Here is a 22,295-nt window from a genome sequence, read left to right as displayed (position 1 = left end):
GCTGAGCAGTGCTTGCACAGAGTCAAGGCCTTTTCTGCTTCTCACCCCACCAGCGAGCAGGCTGGGGTTAAACCACGACAGCCCTTTTTGGTGCCCAGCGTGGGGCCTGTCGTGGTTTAACCCCAGCTGGCAACCAGGCCCCACGCAGCCGCTCGCTCACTCCCCCCTCAGTGGGATGGGGGAGAGAATAAAAAGAGTAAAATGAGAAAACTCGTGGGTTGAGATAAAGACAGTTTAATAGGTAAAGCAAAAGCCATGCACGCAAGCAAAGCAAAACATGGAATTAATTCACTGCTTCCCATCGGCAGGCAGGTGTTCAGCCATCTGCAGGAACGCAGGGCTCCATCACGCGTAATGGTTACTTGGGAAGACAAACGCCATCACTCCGAACATCCCCCCCTCCTTCTTCTTCCCCCAGCTGTATGTGCTGAGCATGGCGTCATATGGTGTGGGATATCCCTGGGGTCAGTTGGGGTCAGCTGTCCCAGCCGTGTCCCCTCCCAGCTCCTTGTGCCCCCCCAGCCTGCTCGCTGGTGGGGTGGGGTGAGACGCAGAAAAGGCCTTGACTCTGTGCAAGCACTGCTCAGCAGCAACTAAAACATGCCTGTATCATCAACACTGTCTCCAGCACAAATCCAAAATATAGCCCCATACTAGCTGCTATGAAGAAAATTAACTCTATCCCAGCCCAAACCAGCACACCCTAAGATCTAACTATTTTGTAAATTGAGTCTTTGTACATTTTCTAATGTAACATATTGTTCTCTATAAAAGTGTACATTTTTGTTTATTCATATAGTAAGGTGAAGCATTTGAAGATTAACTCACATCAAGGTAAGCCTGATGATGAAATAATTTCCTCTGACATACAACTGTTAATTATTGGTCAATGGATTAAGAATTGCAAGCATATAATGAGATAAGTACAATGTTATTCTGTTACCAAAAATCTGCACAAATAAATAGCTTGGCTACGTATGTTCTATATTTCTGTATGTCTGCCAGTTGCGTACAAGGTGACAACTCCACGTAATTAAAAATCACATTTACTGTGGATTTTATTCGCATTTCCCAGATCCTGTGTTGTCATGGACTTTACTCTGGCCCAAGTTAAGCTATTTCTGCAGAATCTTTGCAGTTCATAATCTCATCTGTAGCATTGCATGACTCCGTTTTAATTTTTTCCTTACAGCTCCAACTATAAGTTCAAACTTTTTCCTAGCAATTCTGACAAGCATGGAGGCTGTGATCAGGTGGTGCTCTTCTTTTATTCAAGCTTTCTAGTTTCACTGTTTTTGCAACCAGTGATGTTGGTTCCAGGGTGCTTGTGCTTCGTCTGTAGGACAATTTCTAAAGAAGTCTCTGAAATTCTAGATTTTCTTCCACAGGACTTGTGCTGCTTCTGCCCACCAAGAAAAGTATGTGGCCGAGAAGGGGTATGGGTAGTTCGTAGCTCTAGAGCGGCGTCTCGTCTGTGTCATCTCCTTCATTTTGCTCCTTTATCCGTGCTCTGAGTCCTAACGATGCTGTGTGCTTGCACAGCATGTCTAGCAAGGACTTTCTAAATGATTTGCAAAGGAAAAAGTATATGAATGGATCTAGGCAAGCATTTAGCGACGTCAGCCACAGCGTGCTCTCTTTCAAGTAAAACAAGGTCTTCTGAGCAGAGCATTCAAAAACGTCTCTTGTTTGGCTCAATGTGTAGGGGATTCTAGTAAAGTGGAATGGCACAAAACAAATAAAGAACACTGCGATAATGATGAAAACCTTCAGATTTACAGTCTTTTTGGATGCCTTTCCTGTGCATCTTGTCCTTTTGTAGGATTTGTACAGTTCTTTACTTATGAGTATGTAGCATATAACTATCACTGCTAAATTAACCCAGAAAATAAGTTGACAAGTATAGTTCACAATTTCGTGCCAGACTAAGCCAAACTCAGATTTCAAGAGAGCACATTTTTTTACATTCTTAGATGTTTTCTTCTTGTTCGTTAGAATCATGTTGGGTAATGAAAGAGCAAACATTGATAACCAAATTGCTGTGGACAGGATCTTGGCACCTAAAAGGCTCCTTGGTGTTGATGTTCTGAACGGTGAAGTGGCTTTCTGATAGCGATCGATCGTTATTAGACCAAGAAACAAAATGCTAATGTACATGGTGAAGTAAAATACAACCTGGGTGACCTGGCACACAAACCCTCTCAGTACCCATGATACCAACTTTGCGTCGCTAAGGATTTTAAATGGAAAAGTCAAGATCATGAGGAAGTCAGAAATTACAGTGTTCTTGAGGAAGATGATGAAATTGGATTTACTGGATATTTTGAAAAAGACCCACATTGCCAGGCCGTTCATGGTGATACCCACGAGGAACAGAATTGTATAAAGCACAGGAAAAATGACTTGACTGATTTTGTTATCGCTGGTGCAGTTGCTGTCGTTTCTAGAGTAGCTGAAGTTGGTTGTGGCTTTCATTTGCACTTTGTTTTTTCCCCCCTCCCTGTAAAAACAAAAAAGAAAAAAAAAAGAAATTGTGAGTTGTATCTGTCACAAGACTTCAACCTTTTTAGTCCACTTTTAATTTTTGTGTTGGGAACATTTCTTTGGGGATTTTGACTGCTGTAAGTTGTGTCTTATTTTACTGAGGATGTCAGGTTTCTACAGGAGAAGAGCACTAGATGTGGCCATGTTTGTTAGGTGGCCTGGTTTGATCTTCTGTGACTGAAATGCTGAGGTGGCCTTCCATCCTAACCTCCTGAGCATCCATCCACACAGCTTTCCCGAGACCTGCGCTGCAGGGCGTGGGCAAGGGGCCAGCATGGTGGTGGGCTGCGGGAACGGCGTGGCTGGCATCATGCCGCCTGTTTCCTGGCGTGAGTGCATAGGTGATGGCACAGGGCTGGACATGGATCTGCCATCCCCTGTGGCCCTGCCACTGACGTTACAGCCGGTGAGGCCCGAGCTGGGCCGCGGGTCCTGGCCTGACCAGGCTCAGCCCGGCTGGGCTGGCTCGGGCGATGGCCTGGTGGCAGAGAGGCACTGGTGAGGGCCACGGTGCGTGGGTCTGCGTGGGGCGGACGGGCTGTGGTGGCACGCTCTGCCGGCAGCGAGGCTGTCATGCCACACGTGGGCCACCCGGGCTGTGACATACATCTGCCTGAACTGCCTCTCTCCTCCCAGGGATGAAGGAGAAATGTCCCTTTCTGCATCTTCCTCAGTGTGGAAAGGGATAGCATTTAAGCTTGTTTTGACTGCAGATTTAACAGTGCCGGGCTGAACTAAAAGGAATCAAATGACCTTTTTTATTGTATTTCTGCTCGGCTGGCCACCTCTCTCTCCCAGTGGCATTCTTTAGCCTTGCTTTTGGTTGTCGTTGGAGCTGATCTCTGCCTTCCCCTCCCTGCCCCTGCTCAGCCCCCGGCAATAGCTGCTTGCAGGCCACCGACATTTCCCCCGGATACTCAAAGGGTGGAGGTGGCACCCCACAAAGTCACTGTTGCTTCCAAGGGGAAGAAAGTGAGAGAGGAGTGCCTGCTCTTCAACCCTACATATTAGCACTTGGACAGCTAATGGTGTCTGTTACTTCAGTGGTTATACATTTGCCAGCAAAGTCTGAAGTTATTTGTAGCTTTATTTATGTAGGTATTAACGTATACCTTTACTTGTAGTTTGACAGTTCATACTGTCATTCTCCTAAATCGGTTGCTTTACCGGTGCTGTGTTGCAAATAAATTTAAAACTTCACTGACTTGAGCCAACATGCAGGAGCTGTGCAGGAGTTGCAGCCTCCCATGCTCTGCATTGAGCGCCTGCGTGAAGTCGCTGCTGAGACCCCTGCGTAGCGCTGTGCCCCTCCGAGCCCGCTCTCTCCACGAAACCAAGAGTGCATCGGCCGGCCAGTCATCCGCAAACACTGAGCGGCTGGCATCCGCGTAACTGATAGCAGGGGCTGGGCTGAAAACTGTTGCTCTTGGTCCGAAAACCTTGATCAGATTGGGTTGCCTGGGAAGGCCAGGCAGGGATGTTGAATCAGTCAGTGTTGCGTTTCAAAAGGAGTAACTTCCAGGTGTGTGGTGATGCAATTGTAAAAATTGCTATATTTCTGTATGATCTCTGCCTTTGTAAAATAAGGCACTTGAGGGAGTTGATGCTTTGTCAGCCGACGCCCAAACATCCCTGACATCTTCCTTACAGAGCTGAAAAGTTTTATTTCTATCTGTAAGATAGAAATAAATCGGCTTATGCTTTGAAGCACACAACAGATTCAGCTGCCAAGTCTCATCCTAATGAAATAAGTATTCCCTAAGCATGCAAAATCAGACACCTTCCCCCACTCCAAAATCAAAGAGAAGGTTACCTTAGCGTGCTGTTGAGAAGCAATGAAACACTTGGGTATTTCTGTGATGGGAAGCTTGTGTTGCTGACGGAGGGTTGTTTGCGGTTCCTCTAGCTCTTCACCATGAGAGCAGGCAGGAGTGTTCATGTGTAAATCCCACAGAGCAAGGAGAGGCTGGAGGAGCAGCTGTGCATCCCAGCTGAGACTTAGACCTTCCTCTGGCTTTGAACTGCTTTCTTAGCCAGAGACAGCTGCAAATTCCAAGCGATGCTCTCAGTGCTTCTGCTTTTGTTTCCTCTAGAAGAGAGAGAGAAATAGAATTTTTAAAATAATTGGAGGCTTACTTCCTGGTTTTGACCTACTGGCAGAGTCACTGTTTTTAAGAGAGCATGTATTTTGTAAGACTGCAACTTTTCTGAGCATAGGGTTGCACTGCCGTCTACTACCTTTTTGCCTTGTGATTCTTCAGTATTGTCTTTGTACATAGCCTTATTTTCTAAAAACTTTTTAAGTGTTTGAAAGAAGTAGTGATTGGTCAGTTGGAGAAGGTAAGTATATTACTGAACAAAATATTTATATTTTATATGACTTGCAGAGCAGTGCTCCAAGTTTTTAAGTTATATACAATGCGTCAACATATGATACATTTCATTAAAAGACTAAATATAACCAGTTACAGTTTAAATAAACTCTACATATTTTAATTTCTTTGGAATGTACAAACCAGAATTTTAGGAGTTAGGCTGCATCTTTTTTTCAGTGGATTTGTACATACCAAGAGAAATATCACACAGTTTCTAGACATCTGTCTTCTATTTACTAATCTGCTACTGAATATCAGTCCAGGGGACAGTTAGGAGGGTCATCCGCATGTGTCGTCTGACTCTGTCCTTATAGATGCGTACAGAATTCATAATATCAGATTACATTTTTTTCCCCTCTGTATTTTTACCCTACTCTTTCGTGATTTCATTTGGTACTGTTTCCTCCACGCTGATAACCACAGGAGATGCTTTTTGTGGCGAAGAGTTAGTTATTGTTTATTGCAGTTTGGGTGACTCAGGTCGGATTTCTGCAAGTATTGACAGAAAAAAGAAAAGTCTTCACTTGTATCTGGTCTTTTCAGGATGAATCTTCAAGTCATGAGTGCAACCAGCGCATGATTCTCCTTTATGGCGTTGGTAAGGAGCGTGATGAAGCAAGGCATCAGCTCAAGAAGATTACCAAAGACATCCTCAAAATTCTGAATAAGAAGAGTACTACTGAAACGGGTGGTAAATGCTTTAACGCTGCTGTATGGTAGCCTGTAGCGAAGATCACGGGAGCTGTGAGGTGCTCAGCAAGTTGTCTGGAGCCATGCATGTTGATCACGTAATTTGGCTTTCGTCCCCTTCACAGTCACTGGGTGAAGTACTGACCAGAGTCCCACAGCACAAAGTGCAATCTGCTGCTTTATGGCTGTGCCAAGACAGCAAAGGGCCACTGTGGTTAGAAATCCCTGTTTTCTATTATAGCAGCTTGGCTGTAAACACTTGCATTAAGCTAAGGCCCGGAATATGAGATACTGGCTAGGGAGTGATACATATTCTTTCCACTCCTAGTAAAACTGTATGACTGTTTTTCAGTTTTTCTTGGGTGTCACCTTTCTGCATTGGAATAATCTCGAAGTAGCTTTGGTACTGTTACATGCTGTAGCGTATATTTGTCCCAAGTATAATGGAAAAACTGAGGCAAGTAGGGTTTTATGTAGTCATGAGTAAAGCTTATTAAGATTTTTATTGTCTTTTAAATCAGTAATAATGCAAAACTACTAGGGCACCATTAAATATAAAATAACCAAAATAATTTTTTATCTGTTAAGTTGGGGATGAAGGGCAAAAAGCCAGGAAGACCAAACAAGAAGCATTTCCAACCCTAGAGACCGTGTTCACAAAACTACAGCAACTGTCCTATTTTGATCAACATCAGGTGACATCTCAGGTACTTCCCTTGTATAAAATCGTAGCCTTTTATGTTCTGCTGTAGGGCTATCAAATAGGAAGCAAATCTAGGTTTTTAGAAGTGTTTTGTATATACCAACGATTTTCAGTGCCTTGCTTCTTCAAAGGCAAGAGAAAAAATGCTGCCTTGGTATTCTAAAATACCTGCTTCAGCAGATATTTGGGTGTTTGGTTTGGTTTGTTTGTTTGGGGGTTTTTGTTTGTTTGTTTTGCAAGAAGCTTTCTGTATTATTATAGATCTCATGATTTTTTAATGAAAAATTTGAAATAAATTTTACATAAATTTCCATTAACAGCATTGTTTAGGGCTCATTGGTAAATTAGATACTTACAAACCAATCTCTTGCATATGTATAAGATATGTTACTGTATCTGTGTTTATGAAGGACAATGAACTCTTCTCTGTTTTTGTGCAACAAACTGAGTATGTCTCTGAGAAGCTGGTCGATAATACAGTTTGTTCTTTTCTGGATATTAGAATTTATCGTTAACCTTTACTGTTAAAAAGCTGTATCAGTGGCTGACTGGAGAACATAAATAATTTATTTTAAATGACAAGCCTAGTTCTCCTGGTTTATATTAGGACTTGCATGCAAATATATCAGCATATTATTTCATCACTTTGTCAGGTGTTACTGTTTTTAAGTATATTTTAATAACCAGAGCCTTACTTAAGAAACAAAGTAAAAGATGTACATGTTTGATACTTAATTTATAAGACGTCTTTAGATATGGTCTTTTGAATGAATTTTTTACATGGTTTGTTTGCAGGATAACGTGTTATTAATTATTTGAAAAACATCAATTAAAAAATCACAATGCAGTAAGATGAAAATAAAAATTATTTTGCCTCTTCTTTAAAGCAAAATACCCCACAGAAGAAAAATCAGTATTGTAGATTTTAAGAGCAGTTTGACTCTCAGCTGTAAAGCAGCAGAACAGCATTTTCTGTGTTGTCAGTTTTGAAAATAAAACGGCATTACGACTGACTTGCGGGATAGTAGAGTAATAGATCTGCATGATTTGTTAGTCCTTTTATCTGTAAAACGCTGTCACTTGCTATTACCGCTTATAAAATAGGATTTTTGGAGCACTAGTGTATCTGAAAAGCCCTCAGTCACCATATGACTTTTCAACATTTATTTTCACAGATCTCCAGTAATGTTCTCGAACAGATAACTAGTTTTGCCTCAGGAACATCATATCATCTTCCCTTGGCTCACCATATACAGCTCATCTTTGATCTCATGGAGCCAGCACTGAATATCAATGGACTTATAGACTTTGCAATACAGGTAAACTGAGTTCATTTTTGGGGGAGGTTATGTCAGGATAAAGCTGTGATACATTTTCTCTAAAACCAGACAAAAAACCCAAGAGCTGGACTGCAAATTCTCCTGATTTGCTGCCATGCGCTTTTATCTGTTTCAGTTTCCTGACCTCTGAAACAGAGTGCCAGATACTTCCACTTCTGTCTTTGACAATTATGGAGAATCAATAGATGTATTTTATTTTTATATCTTTCAAAATTAATAAAATTCTGGATTATTTTAGCACAAAGTATTTTAGGATAGGCTTCACTCTTTCAGACTGAACTGTTATATTATACAGTAAAGCATCTGGGTGCCAGAAATGCCATGTATTTCTGAAGAGCAGTTCTGAGGGACGTTTCTTATACTTCAACAGTTTTTGTTCCCTCTTTCCCTTGTTATGTAGCGAGTAAGGAATTTCATTTTTGTTTGCCTTATAGTTTTTCCTTAATGTATTTTCTTTGCTCCTATTTTACATGTCTAACTTAGAAATTATTTTCAGTTCATTATTTTTGCATATGCCTTTTCAGCTGTTGAATGAGCTGAGCGTTGTGGAGGCAGAGCTGTTGCTGAAGTCTTCCAGCCTGGCAGGAAGCTACACAACAGGGCTGTGCGTCTGCATCGTCGCCGTTCTGCGGCGATACCATGCCTGCCTCATCCTCAACTCGGAGCAAACCGCACAAGTCTTTGAAGGGTTTGTGGCAGCTACAAGTTTCCAAAAAGTATTTTTGGTGTTCTCTCTTAAGCAAAAAATGCATTTAGTTTCAGGTAGTGAGACCAATTATTGCACTGCTATTGGGAGGCTGTAAGTGAGCTCAGGTGAGTGGAGCGCATGGCTCTGCAGCCTGCTCCCCGCTGCCGGGGGCTGGTAGGACCTGCACACTTTGTAACCTAGGAAAAGGGGAGAGTTGTGTATCTTGATTTCCTGCCCATTTGCCCTATTCTGCCCTGGGCTCCTCCAGTGCCTCTGTGTCCTGTCCTCCCTGGGGCCCAAGCAAGCGCACAGGTGACACCAAACTTCACGTGAGCCCTGCCAGCCTGTAGATGCAAGGTCTGTCGTCACATTGCCCAGCTAATGGTGGGGTTTATATGATATGTAACAGTACAAGACACATTTCTAAGGTGCGTTAGAACAAACGCAGAATGGTTTTATTTTTTCAGGTTGTGCGGGGTGGTAAAGCACGTCGTTAATCCCTCAGAGTGTTCCTCCCCAGAAAGGTGTATTTTGGCTTACCTCTATGATCTTTATGTGTCCTGTAGTCACCTGAGAAGCAAGTTTGGAGACCTCTTCAGGTGGGTGGTAATGGGATTTTTCTCACCATGGCCTAGCCTGTAGACTGCTGCACACTGTTGTGGTTTCAGTTCAGTTTGCTTTCCATGGAAAATACACTGTTGCTTTTGCTGCTTTACCTTTGCTGATGCAATTCTCTTGCCTGTGCCAGCATGGCAGCACAGTGTGTGGTCCTGAGCCTGTGAAGTCCTCGTGCTGTGCCGGTACCTGCTGTGGAGGAACAGAAACTGAGCCCTCCTTGCAGTGCTGTGCTTAGCTTCGCGGGTTGCTTCAGCAAGCAGCGCTCGCACGCAGCGAGCAGGCATGGGGCGAGGGAAGCAGGGACAACAGCGTCAGGTCGGCTGCTGAGGCAGCTGCGCCGCACAGCATTGGACCCCTCCCCACACACCTTTGCTTTCGCAGATTGTGATGTGACTGATTTGGTTTCTATAATGCATCAGCAAATTGGCTGTGATACATACAACGTTGGATGGAAACTAACAAAATCTTAGCTGACGCAGCTGTAATATTCTATTAAATATTTCCTTTGATGTGGGGAGAGGCACAAACATGTTTGAGTTTGTGAAGTTTTATGCTCGAAAGTTCAGTTCCTTGATTTTTAAATTAAAAAAATATTTTAGGTACCCATATGCTGTATTTTTGGCTCTTATTTTTTAAAGGGGGAGTGGAAACCTTTCATATGCAAATACGCATCTTGTGAGAGTCACAAACCACTTCAGTTACTGTTTCCCCTCCTAGTTTATATACCTGCATTTGGTTTGCGTGTTTCAGATTTGTGGTTTTCATTTCATAGGGAGCAGGAAAAGAGTTCTCAGTAATAATCTTAATATTTTAATAGGTTTACAAATACATGGGAACAGTAGCGTTTAATATGAGAAACACTAGTAAAAAGAAATATGAAATATAGAACTACAGAAGTGTTGTAACTGTATGTTCGTTTTTCTACTTAAAACCTAAAGTTCAGTAACACAATAAAAATAACATTTTTATTAATACTAACCTAAAATAGCAAATCAAAACATCATCTAGTAATACAGAGATAGTTAAGGTATTAAATCATATATTAAATATGTGATATACAGCACTTGATTTGAAGCCCCTTTTTTCAGACAGGTGGAGTTAGAAATTCTCTGAAAACTGGTAAAAAAATTATGTATACATTTTTTAAACAGCTGTGTGTAAGTTAATAGTGCTACACTTGTTTTCTTCTTGGTTTCCTTGCTACAACTGAAACAAAACCAGTATCAGTTGTCTGTACGCGGCAACTTTTTTAGCTCCTTTTTGGCACGCTGTAAGTCCCATCTGTTTCTGTCTCTCTAAGTCAATTTGAAGCAACAACAAAGTACAGTTCATAAATGTTCAAATTTAGAGACTTACCTTCCTTATATTGCACTGCTTCGAAATGGCTTCTAATCATCTGCAGTATTTCTCATGACTGGGTTTTACTAAGTGAGCTGCATGTTTTGGTTTAGTATGCTTGGTATATCTAGTTGTATGCACTAAACTTCCTTTTTTAAATCATTCCTTCACTTTTTTTTAAATCTTATCTTCTGACCACTCCCCTAGCGTTGCTTCTTGTGCAAGTACAGTTTCAGAGGCTGCTTTGCTCACATACTCAGTGTTGTATTGTTTGGGTTTTGGACCTTTCTTTCTGTGACCCATGGGGTAAGTGTAGGTAAATGCTGTGATGAGAGAGTGTCGGGTACGTATATGCGCCCAGGATGCTGGTACATGAGAGCCCATTTAAATAGTGCCTGGTGTTTGAGGTATGGCGTATTTGTTTTCCACTGGTTGGTTTTCTTTCTTTGCTGTTACACTGGCTGTTAGAGCAAAGGGTTAATGTCAGGCATTACCCTTCTTGTAGATTAATTATCCTGCTAATGGCCTCTTCCTCCTGCCCTGGAGCATCCCGATGAGGAGCAGCTGTGTGCAGGGGTTGTGCAGTGACAGGGTGTCCCCAGGGATGCCCTCCAAGCCCCTCATCCAGGCCCTGCTCCACACATCACATCCAGCTCCTTCCTCAGGTCACAGATGCCTTCCAAGCGGCACAGTGCTTCCTCTGTCTTTTCTTCCCGGGGCCAGTGGAGTTCTAAAAAATTCCAAAGATTTCATGTATTTGAAGTTAATTTCAATTAATAGATTTTTTTTTCCAGTAATGAGGAAGTCTTCCGAGTTGGGATAATTAGTGAAGTTTGTCCATAAGGATGTTGTTTCCAGCCGTGGTATAAAACCCAACGCTTGAGACAAATGCTCCTTAGAACATTTTGTGTGTGAAATTTACGTTCTTCACTAAAGCCTTTTTTTTCCCCTGAAGAAAGCTAATTAACATGTAGGTATTCCTAGCCTGGAACATTTCTTGACCTTTTGTCGTAATTGTTAATGCCAAAATATGACCTTTAAGTATCTTTTCTCTGTTTACTGATTCCGTCTTTCAAAAAGTTGTCTGTTATGTCATATTATTGCTGAATGTGGAGTTTTTAATTTAGATTAACTTTCTCATTTTTCCTTAATTAATTCTTCTTACCACTACTGCAGTTCACTGTGTCATAACACATAAAGAGGGGGAGCAGCGTTATGAAGCACTCTTACAATTCATGGAGAGGCATCTCATGCCCCAGGAAGTTATTGCTAGTGAGGAATGAATGTGTGATCCTTAACCAGCTGCTCACAATTTCAGTCATAGCAGCGATTTGGAAACTTGAGACTTTATTTGCAGGAAAACGTGAATGAAATTGATGTATCAGCCGTATTTTCTGGTAGATGCTTCTTATCAAAATTGAGTTTGAAAGTGTGTGCAGAATGGTAACCAAACTAGGATTTTCTAATCCCACATGTTATGTTCAACAGTATTTCTGCAAAGTGCGTTTTTGGCAATTCTCTCTTTTTTTGGTCCTCAGTAGTGCCTGTTCTAAGGTGAAGCAAACGATATACAGCAATGTTCAGCCTTCAAATTCCAATTTACTGTGGGACCCAGAGTTCATGCTAGATTTTATTGAGAATCCTTCTGCTCACAGCATTAACTACTCAATGCTGGGCAAGATCCTGAGCGATAACGCAGCCAACCGCTACAGCTTTGTCTGCAATGCACTAATGAATGTGTGCATGGGGCACCAAGATGCAGGAAGGTAAGGCAAACCGTGTGGGAATTGGAACTGGATGGATTTTTACATGAGGGTTCCTTTCACCTTTTTGTTTTGTGTCTTTTTTGCAATTGTTTTCATTCATTACTCTTTCTGGTTGCTGAAAATTTATTGAGTAAGTTTCCTCTGAGTGATTTCATTAAATCGATCTGCATAATTTAACAGAAGGGAGTAACAAGTAGAAAGAACTCACTGTAAGGCAGTCAGTAAGCTTTTTGTATCAGCAGTTGCGCCGTTTCAGACAGAACAGCTCAGCACAATCTTTGCTCATTAGAAGCCTGTAAATGAGGGAAGGTTCTGCATTAGGTCATTTCCTTCTTCTGATGCAATCGCCGTTTAATTTATTGAATGTGCATTTTTTAATTACGGAATTAATCTTTATAGGTAATACATAGATTTTCAAAAAAATATTTTTTGAAAAGTATTAAGAGTTTTATTGGATAGAAGCTACTAGAATTATAACAGCTGTCAGTTACATTGTCAGAGTAGCTTGGACCTCATGGTGCACAGTTGAAGTCGATCTCCAATCATTAGAGTTAAGGATGAGATCTGCACTTCAACAGGTTGTCCAGAATTGTCTTACTGTAGTTGTCTTCTGACACCAGCAGGCGCTGGCTCCTGTCACGGTCAGGTGGAGCTTTGGTCTGAGCCAGCATGACATTTCTTGGGTCTTAAGTCTATGTTAGATCTTTTTAGATGATCTCAAGGTACTGACGAGAGGTACAGTGAAGAACCCTTGCAGTAAAACAGCTTAACATCAGTGTCAGAGTTTTACACTGACAGTATGTTTTCATTCATAATTCAGATGTTCTTCTCTCAGTTGCTTCCTCCTTCTAGTGTGTAAACTTATAAACTCTGCCTTCTTGTGCAAATGTAGCACTGCAGTGTTGAAACGGTATTACCCTGGTTTTCCATTCTGCAGGGTCTGTGATGCAGGGTGAAGCAGACACTGATTTTTGGATCTAGCCTTTACTTCTGCCCCCAGCACCTTTGTTCCTCTTACACAATCAAAACCACCAGAACTTGGTGTTCTCTTCTGATTCAGTTCCAATTTTTAAGAAATTCTTGGTCTTGATAGTTAGGCCTAGATGCAACAGTAGCTGACAGTCTTTTAAGGTTGCTGGCAGATCACAAAACTCAAGGAAACTGTGGAATTTTTTTTCTTTTCTTTTCTGATTGACTCCTGCCCAATGTGTGTCCAGTTCTGGTATCCTTCTCCCGGTCCCCAGTATGAAGCCATCTCTGAAATGTCCAAAGCAGGTCCAGAGGAGGCCACAAAAATGGTCAAAGGGCTGAACACCTCTCCTGTGAAGAAAGGCTGAAAGAGTTGGGGTTGTTCAGCCTGGAGAAAAGAAGGATTTGGGGGAGACCTTCTTGCAGCCTTTCAATATATAAATGGGGCTTATAAGAAAGATGGAGAGAGACTTTTTACCAAGGCCTGTAGTGACAGGACAAGGGGCAACAGTTTTAAAGTGACAGAGGGTAGCTTTAACTTGAACGTAAGGAAGAAATGTTTCACTGTGAGGGTGGTGAGACACTGGAACAGGTTGCCCGGGGAAGTTGTAGGTGCCCCATCTGTGGAAGTTTTCGAGGCCAGGTTGGACGGTACTTTGAGCAACCTGATCGAGTGGAAAATGTCCCTGCCCACGGCAGGGGAGGTTGGACTAGGTTCCTTCCAACCCAAACAAGGTCCCTTCCAACCCAAGTGGTTCTGTGATTCTGTGGAATGTGGGGCATCCTTGGCAGAGCAGCTGAGAGGAAGCAGTTTTGTAAGAGCAACAAAGGGGAACATCTAAATGTGGCCAAACGAGTTTCACTGTGGAACAGAGAAAAAATAACTTGCACTGGGATGAGTCAACTCTGCTCTGTTTTTTAAAATGGTACATAACTCTGAATCATACACCGAATCACACATTACACAGTATGTGATCTGTGAAGTAAAATTCATTAATGCCAATTGATTTTGTAACTCTCTCCTCCCTCCTAAACATCAGTGCTGGCCTGGCGCAGGGAGGGAGGGCTCCTGCAGTGAGATGTTACTGGTGACCAGGGGGCTGGGGAGGTGTGCACCACATGCACCACTTTCCCATGACATTTTTACATGTGGCAGCACTGAGGAAAGGTCAGAGTGTGCCCCTGTAGAGAGGGGCAGGTCATCTGTCATCGTGGGCTGCAGGCAGCGGGGGTTCGGGTGCTCCATCCCTCTCCCTGGGCAGCTCAGCATAGGTAGGGAAGCTGGTATGAACACAGGGCATACAAAAGCAGGGTTTACACAAAATACAGGCTGTATGCTACTGTAGATTGGATGGATGCAAGTTATGGGGTACAAGTCACATACTGTTTTTTTTTCCAGATGCTCCAGTTGTCCACAACTGAGTAACATTAGGTTATATGTACAGTAGCATAAATCATGTTTGGACATAAACCCCCACCTTAAGTAAGGAAACACCAGTTCTTCTGCCAAGCGCTGATCTGCTTTGACCTAAATATTCATTGTTTACAAAATTTCTTGCTTCTGTATTAGTTTTTCTCTTCTTTCCTAGGATTAATGACATAGCAAACCTTTGCGCAGAGCTGACGGCATGCTGCACGGTGCTTAGCTCAGAGTGGTTAGGGGTCGTAAAAGCTCTTTGCTGCTCTTCAAATCATGTCTGGGGTTTCAATGATCTGCTCTGCAGTGTGGATGTAAGTTCAATATCTTCTGAAGTACCTGTTAAACCTATTTACCTAGGGTGCACTTAGAAGTATAGTAAAGTTTCTGTTCAATACAAAATGCTGAGCACAAATTCAGTCCTGTATCCATTTGAGTTTTCAAGGCTTTTAATGAGATTCCTAATTGATTTTTATTCTTTCCTACATCTTCAGGGTTAGTGTAGAATTTGGGCAGTGCTTAAAGTTTTCTCTTTGAAATTTTTTTTTTTATTATGGAATGATACAGAATGTCAGAGGTACTCTTTGAAAGGAGCAGGCATGTCCATATACTTTTTCTAAAATGCTGATGGATGTGCAAATAACTATTTTCAAGACCCTGTTTTGGTGTTGGCTTTTAGAGTGTAGAAAGGGTGGTACACTTTGCTGTTCCTTACTCGCCTGGTATAAGTTACTGTAGTCCTGTTAAAGTCAGCAGGATTACGGTGACTAATGTTATCCGATATCTGATTCCATATATTTATCTATAGTTTGATTACATATGCCTTTAGGAACAGACTGAAGCTGTGTACACTGGGGACATGTTCTTGTCCTGAAGCTAAGGAATGAGTATTATCAGTTTTTATAGAATGATAAAATTTTCTCTGTTTTTTGTAAGACTAGTGGTTTTTTATTTCAGAATTAATTTGTTGTATTTGAAATAGGTGTTTGTTAAAATTAAGTTAAGAGCTATCAATATTTGCCAGAAAATGATAGGGAAATGCCTTAAAATGTAGAGACAAATGCTTATGTGTAAACATTCTACTGTTTATTCTTCTAGTTAATTCCTTAATAATTGTGGCAGTGGTATGTGCACTGTTAAGTGAAGTCTTGCAATGTTTTTCCTTCAAGGTGAGCGACCTGTCATTCCACGATTCCCTGGCCACTTTCATTGCTATATTGATCGCCCGGCAGTGCTTTTCTCTGGAAGATGTAGTTCAGCATGTTGCACTGCCTTCTCTTCTTGCAGCTGGTAAGAAAATACCAAGAGTAAAACTTAAAATGAAGAACTTAAGACTTCTTAAGAAATCTCCATTGATTGAATAAGTAGTGTGTTCTGAACTGTGTTCTTGTATGGAATGCCACCTGTTGTGCATTGCAGCATGTGCGTCCCTGCAGTTCCCAAAAGGAGCGAAGCCAAGTTAGATCAGAGAACCCACATGTGACAAGTGGTATCAGAGTTGCTGACAGTGCACTGTCCCCTTCTGTTATGCAGCCTCACCTTCTGCTCACGACTCTTTTCTGCTCTAAGCTATATGCTTAAGCGTCTGCCAGATCTACTCAGATTGTGCATTTCCTTCTGGCATCAGTCTGCCTGACGATGTTGGCATTTTCTCTCTGACCTCATTGTCTTCGCCTCCAGCCCTGGGGTACTGTAGCTGTGGTCCTCTTTGTTGGCCACTTCACACATTTGTTTTCACTTTCTGCTTGGATTTGTGTTTCTTGTTTCTGCTTTGACTGTCAAAAGCCATTTTAACCATGTATTCTTTTCTGCGATTAATTAGTTCTCTTGCTTACCAAAAATCATACTATTCTTTCCTGTTTTTTAATGACTCAAAGCCATAAATGCTGGTTCCTGTTGATGAAATTATTGTATTCCCATTTAAAATGGGGCTGTGACGTAGAACATTTCTAGGCCTGCCACTGGGACTTGTGAGGTCCTGGGCAGATACCTTATGTCCACATCCCATCTGCCGTAGCCTGTGGAGATCCGGATGCCGAGCCTGGGGCGAGGATGACCTGTCGGCTACTCCTGCACCTCTTCAGGACACCCCAGGTCTGCCTCTTTCCCCAGGGAACAGGTAAGTTGCCTGCTGCGTGGTCCTTTCATTTCAGAAACCCAGATGGTTTTTGATGGCTTCAGATTTCATGTGTGAAAATATCCACAGTGCAATGATAGCCTGTTTAAAGTTACAGATGTTTCACTAGTGAAAAGTTGATACATACTATTCTTATTTGTTTGGGAAATGTTTTATATGCATGTAGAACTATAGAAGTTTGCTGAAATTTATTCATTATCAACACCTGGCCGCCCGTGTGTGGCATAATGTTGACATAAAACTCAGACATATTAATATTACATCTTAAAAAAGAAAATTAAGTTTTAACACAGCATCTGTGTACACTTCAGCAAAGAGGAATACATTTAGAAGAACTGTTCTGTGCTGATAGTTCTCATTTTGTTTTAGAATTTCATTGAAACAGTCATGTGAGCCTGGGACCTATTAACACTGTTTTTGTGCTGGTGCTGCTGTTTGCAATGGTAGTATGTATCACAGTCCCCACTTTCCTTCGTACTAAGTACTGTCAGGGCAGCTCCTGTAGTGGTCATCTCACAGTGATACAGAAACTAACAGGGATACACATCATGCAGTTTGGGCGCTTTGTAGGTAAATGGAAATTAAATGTGATTTTCAGTAGGGTATAATAAAGCATCTAGTCCAACAGAAGAAACATGAGGAAATTAGTTCTCAGAATATTAATGTAGCTCTCTTCCCTTTTAAATTTGAATACTCTGTGGTCTGACCTGTGTATGTTTGCCACAGACCAAAAGAGGAAGGAAAAGGGCAAGGAACAAGCACCTAACAATTAAAAGGAAATGATTGGAAATAACCTGTGTTTTGACTTATAAGTATTTCAGCAAATTTGATGACAAGACTATTTGTGTGGGAAAATGAAATTGAAAGAAAAAAATTTTTTTAGCTCATAAGTGACGTCAAATTCTTCCATCTAAAAGTAATATTAGTTTCTTTTTTGACCAGAAATGAGTGAGCTTTTGTTGCATATTCGAGCAAAATAAGTAAGAGCTGTGAAGAATACTGTCTGAGTAACAGCAATATGTTACATGGTCCCAGGCTTCCCTAGAAATAAAAATAGATTTGAATGGATAGGAAAAATCATGTCTGAACTCTAGGAAGTAGTACAAATCAAACAAAATGTGACCATGATACAGATTTTTCTTATATATGGCTCCGTTAACCACCTCAGAAAGGTGGTAGATTCATCCTTCCTTTCTCCCTCCCTGTCTTTCAGTCTGTTTATCTTCTCCTTCAAGTTAGAAAAAGCACTCACTGACTTCTTTTGCAGTCTGCTTCTGAGCTGACTGTGCAACAGGCATTTATATTAATTAATTTTGCCTCATTTGTTATGAAGACTAGGTGAGGGAAGTAATTTCCTAAATCTACGAAGTCAAAACCAAAATACACTTCAGTGTCTCATTGTGGTTAAATTTGCTGTTTACATGGACACCGTGAAATGACAGGCTTCTTTTTCTATTAAGTGATCATAGCTTATTTTGGTATTAATACATTACGACCACGTATCCCAGTTGATTTTAATGACTTACCTGTTGGTCTTCAGTTTCAGAAAATTCAGTTCTTCATTCAATTATTGTACTTCTGTAGCGATTCTAGATGAAAAGTATTTTGTACAAAGGAAATTTTCGTTGGTAAATAGCAACCATTTTCTACAAGATTTACTCTTCTTTCCATAGGAAAATTATTTCCTGGAATTCGTTCTTCTTGTGATCGTCACCTTTTGGCTGCTGCTCACAACAGTATAGAAGTGGGAGCTGTGTTTGCAGTCTTAAAAGCGATTTTGATGCTTGGTAAGATTATGCAGAGTCATGTCTAATGTTTTTGTTCTAGCGTTCGGGTAAAAAACAGATCATGCTAGTTCGCTTTCCTGGGAATGCTCCTGGGAAAGGAAAACCCTGATGACAGGAGAAAAATGTGGATGATGTCTGTGCTTCTCTAGCATGTGAGTAGCGTTTCCCCCCCAGGTCAAGAGAGAATTTTTCTCTAGTGAGTCAGCCCCAGCTGATGAGGCTTTAAGCAGATGTGACTTTTTCACATTTTGACCCCTACCCCTGCCACTAAGTCCCAGTACATATCAAACTCAGGCGAGTTCCTCTCAAATATAGAGAGGAAATACGGTCTCAGATAATTTTTCCCACCTTTTTGTGTGTTTTACCACAAATCACGTGTGTTTGTCATTGTAGAAGTTGCAAAAGAATCGCTGCTAAGCAACTCTCCACGAACAATGAGTGTGTTATTTTTCCAGACAAATAACTGCCTCAGAGCTTTGGTTTGGCTTAAGTTCAGTTAAAGCTCTTGTGAGCTATGGTGATGTGTATTTTTGGAGCTAAGTAAATGTCCAGTTAAAGAAGCAAGATCTTCCAGATGTGGACGTACCCACAGAGGTATACCTCCAGCTAGAGTGCCATTATTATATTCTCTGTTGGCCAATGTCTCAGAACTGTCTTAAATAAAACATGATCCTTAATGATGGGACTATATTGGGAAAGATGTTAGCTATCTGGGATGGACTGATGGATTTGAGAGTGAGTTTGAAATACGTTTATGGCCTTTATCTATGTTCTCTTGCTATGCAAAGTGCTGAGATTTGCTATTTTTCTTCATTAATGGTGTGTAGTGTGAACACTTGTTTCATCTCTGTGCAGGGACGTGGTTTGGATAGAGTCTGGTGCAGGGTGGTACAAAGGAAAGTTTGGACACACGGTTTATTTCTGCTTTCACTGCAGTACATCTCCTCCTATACTTCAAATGTTACATTTGGAGATGTCTCTTCTTGGCGCCCTGCATTAGTTATTTAAAAATTGTACTTGATTTGCTGAGGAAAAGCATCAAATAAATGATAGCTGTTGTAGTTCTATGCTGAGGAAGCTCTGTGCATAGAAATCTATGTTGGAAAAAATAATCTCTGCTCACAATGAAAGACGGTGCTGCAGTCAACTGCTCTAGGGTGTATTAAATGTCTTCACAAGTTTTATTAAAGCATTCTGGGATGGCTTTAGCTTCATGTGTCACTTGGTAGCAATCTTGTCCTTAGTTTCAATTCCCTCTTGTCCTTCACAGGTACAGATTTGGGCTTGATATAGCTGCGCTCACAAGCTCCTAAGATGCTTGAGTGCAGGGAGGGTGTGGATGGGCAGTTTGCTGCTGCCGTCTGTTCACATGTGTTGGGCAGAGATGTCCGTCAGCTTGTTTCCCATGCTCTTCGCAATGAGCTTGTCCCGGGCTCTGGGTTCTGCAGGGCTTGATGTGTCTGCTCTGTCAGCCATTGGGTCAGTGGTTCGGGGGTTTTTGGATTTGCCTGGATTTGGGGGAACAGAGGGATTATAACTGCTTTCACTTCTCAGGGTATGTTCTATTGTTTTGCTATTGGCCTGCTTAAAACTAATTTCTATTCTGTCTCATGAGTGACAATGCTGTTTATTCAGTCTCTCCCCTCTCTGTAAGGAGTGAATTCCTTGCGCTGCAATGGGCTGTGCAGAGAAGATCGGGGCAGGAGCGTGCCTGCCATAGTGGAGAGCTGGGTGAGCCTGCTGGGCCGGCCGTGCAGAGCTGGCTGAGGGGTCGGGGATGAAACGTGTGCTGTCAGGTCACAGCCACCACTGCCATCCACCGGGAGGTACTGTCTGGGTACAGGCTGGTCTGTCACAGCGAGTCAGGGCTCTGGTTTTGATAGACTGTTAAATAAAAGTTTAGTCTTGTTAAAAAAAGGGTTGTATGCTGTTTATTTAGGAGCACAAACCCAAGAGGGGGCACAGGTGTTGGCTGTTTTTCTTAGCAGTAACTCTACTAAACCCTCAGTTTTTTTTCATCTGGGGTAATGTAGTACTGGGGAACACAGAAACAGTGATGGGAGAACTGAGTGTGCAGGAGGACCCAGTGCACCATGGTGTTTCGAGTACTGTGTGTAAATGTGTAGTAGTCTGGGGATGTGGCCACAGCTGCTGAAGGGCTGTCAGTATCCTTGGTGCAGTAGTTTGAAATATTTTGCCGGTAGTTGTAGATCTTAGCAAAAATTCGTAGCATATGTGTAACCAGAGGCCCTGGTGTGAATGTGTGTGTGTTTGAGTGGCTGAAACAAGCCATTTAGCCTTGTCACATCATGTTAGTTGTCGATCTCGATAGTAAACTGAGGGGTTTTCTAAGGGATGACTATCATATGTGGTGCATCACTTAAAATCCACAGGAATTTCTGCTGACTTAAAACATTAGGCTCTGTTATCCTGCTTCTCGTGCAGGCTGTCATCATGCACTCTTCTGGATGGCCTCGCAGGCTCCTGGGTATTATTATGTGCAGCAGTATGGGCTATTTTCCCCACTACTACAAGCTGTGGTTGCATCTTCTTCCTTGTCCAAGGTTTCAGGCCAGTAAACACGTAAAACGTGCTACAGGTCTGACTTTTTTGTGTCCAGAGTATTTTTCCTTACTCCTCTGGTCACTCCAGTTGGTTTCAGGTAGATGGCGGTCGTAGACCTGTGCTGGTGCCTTGCAGAGAGGAGGTGCTCACCAGTGTTTGCCAGGCTCCCTTAGCGTGCTCTGCCCTTTTCCATTGCCAGAAAGATCAATCTCTCTTGTCAAGAAGTTCATAGTAAGGTGGGCTAAGGGGCCACTGCTCAAAACTTGTCTCTTGATGTATGGAGTGTTAATAAATCTAAGTAAGAGAGAAGACTTGGAAAAAGGACATCTGAGAAGAGCGAGTAACCCAACTCTCCCTTATCTGCCAAAGCAATTCCGTACACTCACTGACCTTTTCCTGCCGAGCGTGTAGTGGCTTTATTTGTGTTTGGTTGTATAAACTTTCTCCTACTTCTGAAATATCCATTAAAAAGATGCTATGCCAATGAAACAAGTGGAAAACACTTGGAACGTGGTGATTTTCAGAGTCAGTTAGTGCTGGCCTTTTTGAATGCGACTGCCTCGCTCCTGCTTTACTCCTCTGCTCGCCTATGCCTCCGAAGATGTCCCTTGGCGGGTAAGCAGTCTGGGGGCACGAGGGCTTGGGTAAAAGTTCACCCTGTGCTTCTGTGCTTCTTCTGTACAGGCGACGCTGAAATTGGCAGCAACAATGTCAACTCCTTGAAGAGTGAAGACTTCCATATGAGAGGCTTGTTAGATGAACTTAATGAAGATGAAATCTGGGGTTCCTCCCACACTTTGAAATCATGCGGAAAAACTGTTTCCATAGAAACTGCTAGTTTAAGCGAGTATGCTAGATATGTGCTAAGAACAATTTGCCAGCAGGTAATCTCTAGAACTACTCTTCTGTCTTCATTTGGAGAAACAATGTTATTTTATTTGAAAAGTGTAACATATAGTTTGGTGCAAAATGAATGTTGAAGTATTTCCGTATTTGAGTTCTGGTTTGGTTTCCTGATTCGGACAATTTATACATGGAGTAGTCTGTTCTTGGGGGGAAAAAATTGCTTTAGCTAGATATTAGCATCTCCCTACATTCTGTCAGAACTGAGGTGTTTTTTCTACCTGAATCTCAAGCACTTTGAAGACAGTAGGGACCACTCCATCAGCTGTCTGCTCAAAGTGCTTTTGCAGTAGCATTTGTTTTACTGCAAAGTTGCTTTCAAAGTATAGAAGAAATGAATTTTGGAAGACCTTTTAACAGTCTTATACTTTCAGGTGGTACTGAAAGACAGAAGACATTTCCAATCTCACATGTTGCATGAACCATAGTTCACTTCAAGTTTTGTATATGGAAAA

At 41.9% G+C, this 22,295-nt stretch overlaps 2 protein-coding genes across 9 annotated transcripts in view; one reads left to right on the top strand and one right to left on the bottom strand.

The window, feature by feature from the left end:
- Positions 1 to 22,295, top strand: part of MED12L (mediator complex subunit 12L) — a 177,710-nt gene that overhangs the window by 120,823 nt on the left and 34,592 nt on the right. For 6 of the 7 annotated variants that reach the window (XR_015700795.1, XM_087740803.1, XM_087740804.1 and 3 more), the window contains 11 exons: positions 5,463 to 5,610; positions 6,198 to 6,316; positions 7,488 to 7,631; positions 8,177 to 8,340; positions 8,808 to 8,939; positions 11,835 to 12,062; positions 14,621 to 14,762; positions 15,618 to 15,738; positions 16,466 to 16,567; positions 18,259 to 18,372; positions 21,622 to 21,821. Coding sequence is in view for 6 of the 7 variants with exons in the window: in XM_087740803.1 (XP_087596929.1) it covers positions 5,463 to 5,610; positions 6,198 to 6,316; positions 7,488 to 7,631; positions 8,177 to 8,340; positions 8,808 to 8,939; positions 11,835 to 12,062; positions 14,621 to 14,762; positions 15,618 to 15,738; positions 16,466 to 16,567; positions 18,259 to 18,372; positions 21,622 to 21,821 (1,614 nt within the window). In the remaining variant the exon portion in view is untranslated. The remainder of the gene's footprint in view (positions 1 to 5,462; positions 5,611 to 6,197; positions 6,317 to 7,487; positions 7,632 to 8,176; positions 8,341 to 8,807; positions 8,940 to 11,834; positions 12,063 to 14,620; positions 14,763 to 15,617; positions 15,739 to 16,465; positions 16,568 to 18,258; positions 18,373 to 21,621; positions 21,822 to 22,295) is intronic. The other variant, XM_087740802.1, reaches the window with a different exon arrangement.
- On the bottom strand, positions 219 to 10,433 carry P2RY12 (purinergic receptor P2Y12). Of its 2 annotated transcripts, none has more exons than XM_087740810.1 (4): positions 10,315 to 10,433; positions 8,881 to 9,147; positions 4,358 to 4,633; positions 219 to 2,500 (listed from the first exon to the last, which is right to left on the bottom strand). In XM_087740810.1, exon 4 carries the CDS (start codon positions 2,473 to 2,475, stop codon positions 1,456 to 1,458), a length of 1,020 nt encoding a protein of 339 aa, XP_087596936.1. In that variant the 5' UTR covers positions 2,476 to 2,500; positions 4,358 to 4,633; positions 8,881 to 9,147; positions 10,315 to 10,433; the 3' UTR covers positions 219 to 1,455. The 2 variants fall into 2 exon arrangements, with proteins under 2 accessions (XP_087596936.1, XP_087596937.1); XM_087740811.1 differs by having other exon boundaries at positions 8,881 to 9,144; positions 10,315 to 10,417.

This window comes from Nipponia nippon, unplaced genomic scaffold (assembly GCF_047370975.1).
Source record: "Nipponia nippon isolate SJK-2023a ecotype South Korea unplaced genomic scaffold, ASM4737097v1 scaffold_7, whole genome shotgun sequence".
In the NCBI taxonomy this organism is placed as follows: domain Eukaryota; kingdom Metazoa; phylum Chordata; class Aves; order Pelecaniformes; family Threskiornithidae; genus Nipponia; species Nipponia nippon.
Note: the sequence above shows the minus strand (reverse complement) of the source record. Positions and strands in the feature narration are given on the sequence as shown.

Bases quoted from the DNA above. Each gene is read 5' to 3' on its own strand.
- P2RY12 (XM_087740810.1), bottom strand. From the start codon at position 2,475: ATGAAAGCCACAACCAACTTCAGCTACTCTAGAAACGACAGCAACTGC.